Source organism: Lissotriton vulgaris, chromosome 7, assembly GCF_964263255.1.
Source record: "Lissotriton vulgaris chromosome 7, aLisVul1.2, whole genome shotgun sequence".
Lineage (NCBI taxonomy): Eukaryota > Metazoa > Chordata > Amphibia > Caudata > Salamandridae > Lissotriton > Lissotriton vulgaris.
The window spans coordinates 943,164,447-943,178,859 of record NC_141695.1 but is presented as its reverse complement, the minus strand read 5'-3'; the positions used below and the strand labels follow the sequence as shown (position 1 = coordinate 943,178,859).

At 44.5% G+C, this 14,413-nt stretch overlaps 1 protein-coding gene across 1 annotated transcript in view; it reads left to right on the top strand.

The window, feature by feature from the left end:
- Positions 1-14,413, top strand: part of ZMAT2 (zinc finger matrin-type 2) — a 92,575-nt gene that overhangs the window by 64,742 nt on the left and 13,420 nt on the right. The window contains exons 2-5 of the mRNA XM_086931376.1: positions 59-152; positions 6,527-6,653; positions 12,556-12,629; positions 13,070-13,215. Coding sequence (XP_086787502.1) covers positions 59-152; positions 6,527-6,653; positions 12,556-12,629; positions 13,070-13,215 — 441 coding nt within the window. The remainder of the gene's footprint in view (positions 1-58; positions 153-6,526; positions 6,654-12,555; positions 12,630-13,069; positions 13,216-14,413) is intronic.

Genomic DNA, 14,413 nt, shown 5'->3' with positions numbered 1-14,413 from the left:
TTATTTGTTCCCAGAAATGTCAATAAATGATACAGAAGCATTTTTTTTTCATTTTCAGACCAAGAACATGGACTTCAGGAGAAAGTGGGACAAGGATGAGTATGAGAAACTTGCACAGAAGCGAATCACAGAAGAAAGAGAAAAAAAAGATGGTATGTTTTATCTGCTTCTACCTGACCTAGTTTTGCCTATTCAAGGTTACAGACTGTTAACAAGTAAATTATTGGCATGCTGACATTATGGTATTTTATTGATTTACAGCAGAAAAGACTAACTAAACCACCAATACAATTGGGCCTCTCGCCAACGAATGTCCTCTGTGGAACAGTATAGCAAAAAGCACAATGGTAACATAAAAACGAATCTTAGTCCTTTCCTGTGGAGCCAGAGCTCTTTCCACAGATTATTTGGCCCATAAAGCACCATTGTTTCTCGGTTTAGGAGTGATTCCATTACTGTAATAAATGGAGCTGCACTGCTTGGTAATGCTAAGTCAGGTTGGGGACACCCAGGCCAGGCCCCCTGTCACTGGAGCTTGATATGCAAGATTGCGGTGCAAGCGCTTATCCCTTCTGAAAACGGTTACATTCCAGGCGGGAAGGTCTGAAGTATGCCCGCATGCCGTGGAGGAGCGTGTTGGCGGTAGAGCCTGTAAAATGAAAAGGGCTCTGAGGAGAGCTATCCTTCCAAGCCAAGAGAGGCGATAGTGCCTCCACTGGGCGAAGTCTGCCTTGATCGGACTGACAATCACGGACTGTGTCTGTGATTGTCAGAGCAATCTGCGCGCCCAGGTAAAGAATACAGAAATTGGCCCGCACCAGGGTGTGGTAGGTAGCCAGCCTCTCCTGAATGTGCGGCGCAATGGAGAGGTTAAGTGCCTGGGACTTCTGGAGGTTGAGTCGAAAGCAAGTCACCGTACCAGTGTTCTTTGAGTAGGGAGTGTAGGGGAATCGTCCTTGCGTAGGCCTCGAGCCCCACCCTGTTAATCCTGGGATCCTTGCATACCCTTTACACCACAGGCTCCATATATAGCTTAAATGGCAGGAAAAAAGTAGGCATCCCTGCTGTGTTCCCCTGCAGATCTGGAGGGAAGTAGAGAGCGAGCCTTTGTACCTTTACACCGTTATAGGGTCAGTATAACTGCTTGGGATCCAACTACATAACATGCTTCCGAAACCAAAGTCGCTCAGAATTGCATTGTATGGCAAATGCACCCTATCAAGCATTTTTTCTGCATCGATGGCCAGGAGTATCACCTCTCTCTGCGACCTCTTGACTTAGTCTATGCTGTGGAGGATTCTTTTAGTATTGTCTCCTCACTGCCTATGAGGGATGAACCCAGACTGGTCAGTGTCTACCAAACCGGACATCAAGTGTTTGAGCCAAGTTGCAAAGATGCCAGTGAAGAGCTTTGCATCCACATTTAGAAGCTAAATGAGTCGGTATGAGCCCCACACCTTCGGTCCCTTCCCAGGCTTTCGTATAAATGAGATTGAAGTCTCCAACATAGATCGGGGAAGGGTGCCTGTGCCTGTGATGGAATAAAAAACCTGGCGAGGCTTGGGGTAAGCATAGTACAGAAGGTCTTATAAAACAGGACGTTGAAGCCATCGGGGCCAGGAGACCTATGCAGCCTCGGGCGGATGGGGTGCTCTAGGGTATTAGCCTGTTGTGGGGTCAGGCAGGAAGTGTGATCCATCCACAGATAAGGTTGTATGCCTGCCTCCTGTAGGTCTTGCGCCTCTTATAGGGGTTGATAAATCCTGAAAGGTCTTCCCTATCTGGCCATAGTTGGAAACCTTGACACTATCAGGGACAGCAAGCATCTCTGCCCACTTCGCCTGGTGTTTAACCCGAAGCTTATGCCCCAGTACCCTTCCATAGTTGTCTCGACCCATGTAGAAAGTGGGTTTTAGTCGTATCCGGGCATTTTCTGCTCTGTCCATGTCTAAGCCACCCAGTTGAGCCCTCACAGACTTGAACTGCTGCCAGATTCTTGTAGCCCCTGTCTGCTTGCTGCTTTCTGCATCTGAGCCTCCAGTTGCTTTCTAGCAACTGAATTAATTTTGTTGTTGGCCATAGAGAGGGCAATACATTTTACTCTCACTATTGCCTTAAGCATCTCCCTTAGGGTGGACAAAGGAGTATCGCTTGGATCCTTGATAAATAGAAAGTCTGAGATATGGCAAGTAATCTTGTGTACGGTCTCCAGTTGGTGCAATAAACAGTCTCCGAGCCTCCATGAGCCAGCTGATTGTTGCAGTAGGTCTACCCTCACAAAATGACTCTGGGGAGTGTGGTCTAACAGGACCCTAAGCTCGTATGTGATGTGCTTTGTAATTGTATGCTCCGCGAACCCAAAAAATAATGGATACAGGTGTATGTTTTGTGGACAAGGGAATAGTAGGTATTATCTCTAATATGCAGGTGAGCTAACCACCACAGGTCTCCATTTCCCGCCTCCCTCAGCCATTCCTCCCCATCACCTAGCGAGGTCCTCGCCTTGCCAAACCTTTTCCCTGAATTGTTGGGGTTGCTGCTCATTACCATGTTGAGATTTCTCACCTCCAAGCCCCCCTGCTCCCATCGACTGGTACTCCCTGATCTGGTGCATCTATAGTATTCTGCACCGCTCTCTACAGGAATTGCTCCTGATTCTCATTAGTAGCATATCCTGAGAAGATCGTAAGGAGAAGTCCCTCTACCTGAATACGAAGCACCAGCAACTTCCCTCGTACCTCAGCGACTTTGTTCCCAACCGTTCCCTTAAAGGAGCATGCAAACAGAAGGGCCACCCCGTCTTGGTTGAGTTAGAGGAAAGGTATTGGTGGTGGGTAATGGCAGGATCTAAGCCTGTGCAATCGCGGGACAGTAGGTGGGTCTCCTGAAGAAGGCATATGTCCCCCCTATTGTGTTTCAGGAAGGACAGCACCGCCTTTTCCTTAGCTGGATTGTTGAGGACTCGAACATTGACGTTGATAAATTTAGGTCAAATGGGTGGAGCTGGGCGAATACATATGTAGTACCATTCTCTTCTAGGTGTAGTGGAGGACTGTGACCAGAGGCTGTGGAAGCAGTCAGTGCAGTGATTAATTTGAGCCTGTGGTTTCCGCTGTCAGCACCGGCACTTATTACAGTCTGCCACATGGTGGCGCTTTTAATTTAATTTAGTGATGAGCATACCAACGTTTTTCTCTTCATGAAATAAACATAAAAATGTACCAGTACCTGCCACCCAAGCCATCCCTATAGCTTTGGGGCTTTGAATAGTCTGAATTATCACACTTGTTGGAGTGTGATGGTTAGAAGTTGTGTTGGTAACGTCATTAGCAGCGCTGGCCGGGTCAATGGGGGGTGCAAGCTGCTTTTGCCTCCTGATGAATGCCCTGGCACGTATTCCTTTTTTTAAAAGAATCTGTGCAAATTATGTACTGGGTCAGTGCCCCTGTGTTACAGACCCAGCCCAAAGAACTCTATGTATGGAGGAATACTTATAAACCCCTAGTAAGACCCCAACCAATAAACGAAAAATAACATAACGCAGACAATGAAACACAATGTAGTCCAGCTCATACTATTAGTCTCCAAGGTGGTCCTATGAAGGAGTCCAAGACAAAGGGCGGGATGCATCACCACTTTCGATGGGTCATACACACTCTGCCTCTTCCGCCGCCCTCATTCTTTACAGGGAGAAGACCCTTCTGTGCTCTTGCCCACCTTCAGTGCCTGCGAGGTCCACCCCACACTAAGTTTGCGATCAGCCTCTTTTGATCTCCTGCAATGCTGTTCATGACTGCTTGCCTCTCTAGCGCATAGTCTCCCGATCTGGCCGGTAGCCTGTGCGTCGTTTCCAGTTTGCTGCCTTCGGTGCTTTTGTCTCTCTCCCGTTGTGGGGGATCTGCATGGCTAGCTTCCCCCTGCCTCCTGTGGAAGGCTCAGTCAGTGCGTACCTCCGTTATCGTTTATAAGTGGTGCAAGTTTTCTTCTCAGCACATTGTTAGGTGGAACTGGTGGCCCCACCTACAGGAGAGTCCTTTGCTGCGGAGGAATTCTTTAATGAGACAAATCTTTCTACACTTCTGGAGTGGAAAGGTCTTGGTACAGCACAAACTTATGGCCTTGGGATTGGATAGTGTGAACGTCCCTTGCCGTACGCAAGATGCTTTCTTTGAGCTTAAAGTTGTGAACACGGAAGGATGTTGGGTGGTTGGGATCCCTCTTTCACCTACGTGGCTTACTCTGTGGACTCTATCCAGCTATATGCGGGGCTCATCGGAAAAGTCCAGGATGTGATGAAAGAGCCTCAACGTATCCTAATATGTCCAAACCCTCAGCCCCTTGTGGAGTCCCCAGGATCCGAATATTATTTCTGCGGGAGCGGTTCTCAAGGTCATCTGTTTGGGCTTGTACGTGTACCTACTGCTGCTGTAGACACCGGTACTCCTGTCTCAGATATTCAATCTCTTCTCCTTTCACGGTCTCATTATCCTCTAGCGTGGAGACTATCTCCCACCTCTGCCAGGTTGCGCTTCACATCCTTGGGATCCTGGGATAGCTCATGTTTGACTGACTGAATGTCCTCACGCAGGGAGGCAAAGAGGGTCTCCATAAAGCACCTCTTTAGCGGGGCCTCTTCCTCGCCTCCCTCCACCATGGTCATGGCAGACAGGGGCGGGGGGTTAACCTCTGTGGCACCTGCGGGGTGGATGAGCATGTCTTTCAGAGTGCAGTCCTGACGGAATACTGAGCCACCGTCTTCAAGGCCAGGCTTCTTCTACCTAAAAGATGCTAAGGGAGGCGCAGGCCTGCATATATACATTATATGCCTGCATATATACATTGTTTTAGCACCATGGTAGAACTCTACCCATTATTTACGCTTATGTTGCACTGACGATCCAACCCCATTACCTGATGGGATAGAGTGAAGGACCCTGTCTTGATCACAAACTGGACACCTCTCATGAAATGTCAGACTACATTCAAGGACCTCCATGTTGGCTATAGTGGCTCCAATCTCTGTCCGTCTAGACCTCTTCTGTGCCCCTGTAAGTGGCCTATAATATGCTATGTTGTGGGGCACCTTCCGCCATTGGGCATCCATTTAGCCTAGGTCTTGGAGCAGTGAGAGTGTCACGGGTTGCGATGTTGGCTCGTATCGGACACCCACTCTACTAGCGTCTATGCAGACCCTTGACTGCTGGCATTTAAAGCCGCCAGGTCACTCACCCCCAACTTGTGCTGAACTCAGTGCCCGTTGGACACTGTGGCTCTTTTCACAGGTGTACTTCCTTCTTAGCATTAGTACTGACAGGGGCCCGCTCTCTGCACAACCTGGGCACTGTTGCTAGCTTATGCCATGGTCTCTCGATTCTTCTGGGCCAGTTGATATGGTGCCTCTGCTCGTGGCTCCAGCTGCGCACTCTACAGGGCCCCAGGTGTGGTCCTCCTCTCTCCTTTTCCTGTGGCGGGTCCCAGTCAGCCAAACCACACCGCTCCAACCCACCTCCTTTCCCTGGGTCAGCCACAGAAAGCTCTCTGGATAGCTTACGTAGATTGCACTCTACCCCGCGGCATCCGACATTTTGTGCCCTGCGGCCCACACTCCACTATCCAGTCCCCAGAGTATTCTCGCACTGCTCCGTCCTGACCCGAAGCTCGCTGAGACAGGCTCATTCTGTGGCGGGTGGTCAGAGTAGTCTAGCAAGACGTTTATATAGGTTGCCATCTTGGCTCCGCCCCCACCCATTATGGTGAATGCCAAGTATATGAACGTTGCACGGATACATGTCATGACTGTCATTCCTCGGGTCAGAAAATATTTTCTTACAAAAGTAACAAAAGAGATTTGTGCTCAGTAGACAGGAGAGGATCTTTTTATTATGCGAAAACTGTGGATAGGATATCAAATGTAAGCTTTTCCTTTATTTTTGTGTTATTGCTGTTCGCAGAGTACTTGTCTTTTCTTATCATTTTATCTTGACATTATACCAAATATATTCTCTGAATGTAAAAAAAATGTGAGATTGATGCCAGTATTCATTCATATGTTAAAACTAGAACATTTAAAAAATGTTTTCGCTTCTTAAACTGTGGTTAAGTTCTTGTAAAGTTTGTAGTACCGTCTTGGCTTAACATGCTTGACAAGAATGCTTTACACATTGGCACATTTCCATGACATATGTCACGGTTACAAGGCTGCTCTGGAAATTCGCGACCGGACAAAATTATCTTGGGCTGACTCTTCAAAGGACTATGTTAAATGAGTTTTTTGGTTCAAGTCCACTTCCATTGTTAAAATCTCGCCAGTAACAGACAGTTGGTGCTTGTCTGCCGAGCTAAACTATGAGTACTGTGGGATAGTTATAGACCCTGGAGCACAACGTGAAAAGGGACATGTAGAATCACTAAGCTGCAATTTTGACGATTTTCGTTTTTTAATATTAACAATTAATTTGATGTAAGATATAGAAAGCAAATCACTGTTTTTACTTCACCAACATAATGTTTTTATTGTCTGTTTTAGGCAAGCCACTCCAGCCCCCAGTCAAACGGGAGCTCCTCCGCCACAGAGACTACAAAGTGGACTTGGAGTCCAAGTTGGGGAAAACTATTGTTATCACCAAAACCACACCCCAGTCCGAAATGGGAGGGTGAGTAAGACCAGCACTTCCTTGAACTCTTTGAAAAGTTTTTGGAAACCACCGTTCGAAGCATGGAGGAAATATTTGTATTCTCTCATTGTATGGGATCCTGGGAAAGCTTTATGGCTGCACTTACTTAATCAACATACAGCTCTAAAAATATATTTTTTTAAATGCCAACCGAGGCAACATTTGACAGCGTTTCTTTTTCAAACTGATCTAATCTGTTTTGTGAAGCATTGTTGTGACTTGGCCGATAAGGGAGGGAGTCCTGACTTTTTTTTTCAGCTGCCTACTCTTATTTTCCTTCCTTAATTATTGCACTGGCGGAGGCTCCTACATTTACGTGATATGTCCCTTTCGTCTCTGTAGCCCCTTGTTTTCCGTCTTTTTTCCGATGTTATTCCCTTTACGGAACAATACCCTAGAACCCAGTTTGCATTCCCAAACTTGTTCCAGGTTTTCTGAGGAATTGAAATAAGCCAAACTTGAACTTCGCCGGGATGAATGCAAATGGCGTAACAATTTCTTACCTGCAAAAAAGTAATCTGTACGCATCTCCTCAAAGAATATAAGAAACTCATTATGCAAGCCAAATCCACCTTTTTCTTTAATGATATACTAAACTCTGAGTAAACCTAAGGATATCTTTGGAATTGTTTTCAATCTGTTAAACCCTGACAGAGTGATCTTTCCCATACTACCTATTCAAAATTTATGCGACGCTCTCACCACCTTCATTGAGCAAATCAAGCTGATAAAAGACAATATAACTTCCAGCATATTCCTCAATGCAGCTTCTTCAGAAGATAGAAATCTATGTCCCTCTTCAACATTCCTGCCATCAGCAAGGATTGCATTGTGGACCTGCTGACATAAGGTTAAGTCGCTATTTCCATATGATACTTGCCCACCTAAAATACTAAAAACAGTGTTCTCCGCATTCCCAGACCTGGCCATTTTATTCCTTAACTCATTCATCTGGCAAGGCGCTGCCCCTTTTAAAGAGGCCATTGTGGTACCACTCCCAAAAAAATGTGGCGAAGACTCACTCGTTCTGAAAAACGACCTCCCTATTTTCTTGCTTCCTTGTCTGGTGACGATACTAGAGGCCCACTTCACTCGCCATCTCTGCTCCTTTTTAGAGGAATCCTATTTCCTCGACCCTCAGGCTTCCGGTCAACCAACTCCACTGAAGCTGTCATCCTCTCTGTTGTGGATGACATGCGAGAAGTTGTTGGCAAGCATTACAAAGGCGCTGGTCCTCCTTGATTTATCGGCTGCCTTCGCAGTCAAACATAATCTCTTTGTAGACTGCATCCATGCCCGCGTGGTTGCGGTGCACAACCCTTAATTGGGTCATCTCCTTTTTAAAAGACTGCTCGGACAGTTTGGTTGACTCTCTTTAGCTCATCCAAGGTTCGGTGAACTGCTGAGTACCCCAAGGATCCTCCCTGTCCCTTCACCTCTTCAACCTGTACATCTGCCCCCTCGTGCCCACTTTAAACAAATAAATGTCAGGAAAATTAGGAAACTCCTCACCGCGGATACCCTTGCCCAAGTTGTCATGGCCCAGTTCATCTCTAGAATCGACTATGCAATCCTGTAGGTCTCGCCAAATGACTCAATCTAAGACTCCAACTGGCCCAGAATCAAACGGCGAGATGGATATTCTATCAACCCAGACTCTGCCACATTATCCCTCTGATGAGAAAATTATGGCTACCTGTAGAACAATGAACCGTCTTCAAGACGGGCTGTATTATTTTTAAATCCCTTTGCAGAAAAACCCAGCTTTCTTATCAGCCCAAACACACAAATACATTCCCAACCAAAATCTAAGATCCATCCACATGAACCTTCTTACCATTCCCAAATTTAAAAAGAAGAAAATGGGAGGCCCCAGATTCTCAGTTTTGGCTTCCCGCAACTGGAACGCCCTATTCCCTGAGATAAGAACCACGCCCAGCTATAGGACATTGAGGCTGCTACTAAAAACATGGCTTTTTAAACAAGCATATGACTAAGCACTGTTGAGTAGTGCACAATATTTCTGTTACCCAAGCGCCTAAAAATCGCCATGGTGTACGTCGCTCTACCAATAATAGCAACATAGCAGAATGTTTTTTGTTTTTTAAATGAAACAAGTCTTTGAAATATTTTCCAGCAAGACCATTAGACTTGATCTACCACGATCTGCCGACTGCAATATGATACCCTAGATCCCTCTATGGAGACTGAAACTTTTGCTTGCTAGATACAGGTGTGATTTACTGTTTACCATCTGGAGCATCCATGATCGCCTGCAGTGCCCACTGAGCCTTGAAAACCTTGTTGTTTCCATTGATTTTTGCCACTTCTGCTCCTACGTTGCATAAATGTTATAACACCATGATGGGTGCCCTTGACGAATACCACACTCCATAAATTGCTTGATGCCAGGCTAGTTCTTTTCAAGTGGAAAAATGATCCCTTCTTAATTCTGAAAATATTTTCTTTTATATTTGATGCCACTTTTTGTTTTTTGTTGACACCAGTGTTCTCAAAGCAGAATATATCTGCATAGGTCTTGAGGTTAATGTTATGTACTGTGCAACCCTGCAGTGTGTGGCTATTTCTTTGCGAAAAGGAGTTAGTCTTGAAGCTGCACAGTGTGAGCATATCCAAATAAACCGCACTAAGCACCATTACACTTGTATTAATAATTGGGATCCTTTGAGTGGAAAAATGCAGTTTTTATTATTTGTGTGCACACATAATTTTATGCTGTGCTTAGTGAAATATTTATATGCATTACATAAATTGTTTTACTCTGAGAAATCAACAGGATGTGATTTATCAGAGTGTAATTGTGTATCCATGCAAGATATAATATTTAATTTTCTTTGTCGCATAATTCAGTCACCGTAGCTCGTTAATTTGGTTATTGCCAAAAGACAAAACAATTCTGATCTTGGGCAACTCCCACCACCTTTGAGAGCTGAACCTATATTTCCTACTTACATTGCTACAATAAGACTCATTCAATACTACTTGATCTCTCTGCAGCTTTTGATACGGTAAATCATGGATTGCTGTTGGAATGTCTGACTGAAATCATTGGCACTGGAACGGCTTGGGACTATCTGAAATATTTCCTTTCGAACAGAGAACAGTAGGTCCATCTGGTTGAATTTGCTCCTCATCCTTTCTCTTTACCATGCGGGGTCCCTCAGTGGTCCTCGCTCGGTTCAACTTTATTTAATGTCTACATTACACCTTTGGCCAGTGTAATTAGAAATGTTGGCTTCTCCTTCACTTCCTACGCAGACACTTCCTACCCAAATCATCATCTCGCAGGCCAAGGATGATATAGGCGTAAGTACCAGATTTTGCGACTGCATGCAGGCAGTCGGCACATGGATGAGCAGGAACTGCTTGAAATTGAATGCAGGAAAAACGGAAGTGATACTCTTCGGTGCACAAACTTCCGTCTGGACCCCGTCCTACTGGCCAGCAGCTATGGGCCCTCTGCCAACTCCTATCACCAAGACCCGGAACTTGGGTGATCTGATCTACAATAAACTAAGCTTTACTAATCACGTCAGTGCCCTGTCCTCTTCTACTTTCTTTACTCTGAGAATGCTAAAAAAGATTCTCCTGCTTTATTCTTGTCCACCTCTAGAAAATTCTCATTGCATCATTGGTAATGACTAAATTGTAATACTGTAATGGTCTACTACTCACCGTACACCAGTTTATCCTTAACACACTGCAGAATGTTGCGGGAAGGCTTCTCTTAAAGATTCCAAAACATCACTCAGCAGCCACAGCCATCAAAAACTTGCATTGGCTCCCTATCAGACAGAGGATCGCGTTCAAAGCACTCTGTATCGCCTAAAAGGTACATCATGGCTCAGGCCCCGACTTTCTTCAACCAAGTTTTAACTGGTACACTTCAGGCAGAACCTTTCATTCTGCCACGGCCAAACATATTGTTGTACCCAGATTCAAACAACCCACCTGATGCGGCAGGAGTTTCTTTCTGGGAATGACAACAACTTGGAATGCCTTACCACTGCAATCAAGAGTGCACCTAATCTAATGACCTTTAGGAAGCTCTTGAAGACCTGGCTCTTTCTTCAACACCCGCTAGATCTACCCTGCTAGTCTTCTCCGGTATCCAAGCCAGCGCCAAGACACCCTTGGGTAATCGAGCGCTTTAGAAATTTATTAACATAACATATGAAGGGGTGTGCTGGGGTGTTTTACTTCCTGCCTTGAAATTCCCCACATATGTAAATAAAGTGACTTAGTCATGTCACGATTAGCTACCGACTTTACGTTGTTTTTTTCATATATGCAAATGAAAAATAGTGTAGTAGTCATATGCCTAGTAGTTAAAATCGCCTCTAGCATACGCAAACTCCATGTAAATCAGTCCCAAAAATAGGCTGGAGATGGATCGAAACCTGCAAGTTACACTAAATTTCGAGTTGCGGGCTTGAGCAGTATAGTCCCAGCACTGGATTCATCTAATGTTGAAAACCGTATACTAGATGAAGCATCGTCGGAAGCTTTGAAAAACCTATTCAATAGTACCATAAACTGATGTTTTTTTTTTAAAGATTTGTCATCTTTTCTAGATTCACGTGCATTGCGCCCAGCACAGTTAGTCCGAGATGGAGGACACGTGTTGCTGTCATCACCATAAAATAAATAGTAGATTAAAGTTGTACCCAAAAAGGACTATCGGTTTTCTTAAGAAATCCTGCCATTCCTGTTTCGGCAGTATTCCTAGGTTGGTTTTTTTTCTCCAACTTTCAGAGCTGTCCTCCGTGCAGCACACGTTAGCATTACCTTACATTTCAACCGCACCTTAAAACATTCAGATATTTCTTTTACCTTAGCCAGATAATGCCAGGGCTAGTTGGAATAGTGAATATGACTCCTGGATTATTTTGGGGGAAGTTGCACTTCCTTCCAGTAAATATTCTAGGATTGGGGTTAGAATCGTAAATTAGCTTCCAACAAAAATAAACAACATTCCGCATGGGTTTATCACATTTTAAAGCAAATTCGATTGAACCACAAGGTGGCGCTGAAATGCTAGTCATGTTGATCTACCGCCTAAAACTACGTTGCAAAAACCCGCCATTTCCATAGTGTTATGTTGTTTGAAAAAAATAGGCTATGGATTGCAAAACAGCGAAAAGTAAACGCATTTTTTTTTTAAATTTAGGGCACAACTATCAAAAACGATGTTTGCAAGCTTTCGTACAAAATTAAAGTAATACTTTTTTTGTTTTGTTAATCTGTTGCACATCTTTTTGCTTCAATTATCCAGGGACATACTTTTAAACGTGAATGGAATTAGTATACGTTTTCTCGTGTGTTCTTCCTGTATGTATTGTTTGCGGCCCAAAGCGAAAAAAAATTCAAGGCTACTCAAATTTTATATTTTCACGTAGAGCTGAACGTGGGTACAAGAAATCAGCCCTTTCTTTAACTTGTGAAAATCCTGCACATACTTCTTCTTAACATGCACTTCATCCCACTTTTTCGCTCCCCGGGGCACCAATGTTACTACATCTAAATGTGATATTTGTATTAAAATACCGCATCTACATACGCATTGTGATTAAATAAGTGTGTTTACTTAATACATTCCTTTGTGTGCATTTGTATACATGATTATGCAATTTTTTCTTGTTTTGTCTTTAATACTGTATACTGGGACCCCCCTCTTTATGTACCATATTGCACCCAGGTCCCAGTGACTTTAATGGGTATACCCTTCTACTGTAACATACAACGGTACAAGAGATGCAGCAAGCTATCTTTCCCCAGGCCTTAAGTGGCTTATTTAGGCTATGTTTAAGCACCAGCATTTATGTGGCATGATGATCATACCTTATATATTCTCTTTCAGCTATTATTGCAACGTGTGTGATTGCGTCGTGAAAGACTCCATCAACTTCTTAGACCACATAAATGGCAAAAAACGTAAGTTTTGTTATGTTGTATGATTTATAATAAAAACGACACCTAAAGGGAAAATGATAACTTAAGCTAGTTTAAGAAACTCAATTTTAACAAATGAAAGAAATATATAGCACACCCTAATATTTGTCTCTACGGTCCATAACAATTATGGACCTTTGACACAAATATAAGGGTGTGCTATATATTTCTTTCATTTGTTACAATTGTGTTTACTCAACTTTTGGTTGAGTTGTTGGCACCTTTGGGTAGTAGGAGCAAGGAAGAATGGGCTAGCACCCCGAACAAACTATTGATACATGTGTAAGGAAATTCACACTAAAAATTGTTACTGTGAAATAACTGGTGATTGTGCGGTTCCAATCCTTCGAAAGGATACACTACTACCTGTAAACTTATGGTTAATTTAAGAAACTGACCGTTTTTATTGTGTTGTACGACAGATCAGAGAAACCTGGGGATGTCTATGAGGGTGGAGCGCTCGACTCTTGACCAAGTGAAGAAACGCTTTGAAGCCAACAAGAAAAAAATGGAGGAGAAACAAAAAGATTACGACTTTGAGGAGAGACTGAAGGAGCTCCGAGAGGAGGTGAGCCGGAGTTTTGGAGTAATGATGAGGCCTGTCACCTTTTTAAGGCCAGGTTATTGCTGAACACAAAGGGAGTAATAAAGTCTACACGGAGTTATGTGCCAGCACTGTGCTTGTGCATCGCGCCACGTCAGGGCACGAGTCCTAAAAAGAGAAGTGGGGGGACGCTGTCACCGGAAGTGACGTCACGGCGGGAAGTGACGTCACGAAAGGTGCGGTCCGATCTCGTCCCAGAGAGGCCAAAGAGTGAAGTCCAGCTGTTAGGCAGGGTGGACGGCGTTCCCCCGGTAAAATAAGTGGGGGGATGCCGTCCACCCGCGTGGTACCCCGACTCGAGCCCTGCGCCACGTGTAGTGCTCAATGGCAATTCCTGAAGACACCGTTTTTGTTGATTGGAAAGGGACTCTTGAGCTGCAGGGCATCTGCAGACTGACTTAATAATATTATGCCAGTCTTTAAAAATTCAACCAAAATGGTGACACTACTCATTTGTGCTTGCCACAGAAGAGGGGGTTTAGAGTAAGCCTGGGTGAAGGGTAAAGTTCTTGGAGTTCCGCTTTGTGGAACTCCGCGAAGTGACAAAAAACTCCACCAAGCTACGCTGAGTTCCGCAAACGGCAGAGTGGGTTACCCTGTGCCGTTCGCATTGATTTTTAGTGCCGGGGTTTTGTCCCACTCTAAAATCAGCACGAATGGCATCTTGCACAGTGCAAGAGGGCGCTGCCTCTTATTGCCGCTGTAGTAGAAGTTCTACATGAGCAGCAGCTTCCTCAACGTGAACAGAAGGTTTCTCAACGTGAGTGTTAACAACCATCCGAGACTGCCCGCGTTGAGAAATCTTACTGGGAAGTGGTCTAGTGTTAGGATTTTTCGTGATTGCCAACTTACTGCCGGCGAGCGAGGAAAAAGTTCAGCTCTGTATAGTTTTTCGGAACTCCGCAAGCTCCATGGAGTATGAAATACTCTGCAAACTTTGTGAACGGGGTGGATTTCACCGCCAAGGCTTAGTTTAGAGAAAACCGAACACAAATATCGAGCAGCTCTTTTCTGGTAATTTCCTTGTAATTGCTTTATCTCGCCAGCTGATTATTGCAGTTCCTTAGCTCTGGGTAAGAATTATCTCCTTCATTTCTTTATTTTTTAATTCCAGTGCTTTTGCGTGGATATTTTTGCGCTGTTCTTCGTCTATCAAGGCTTG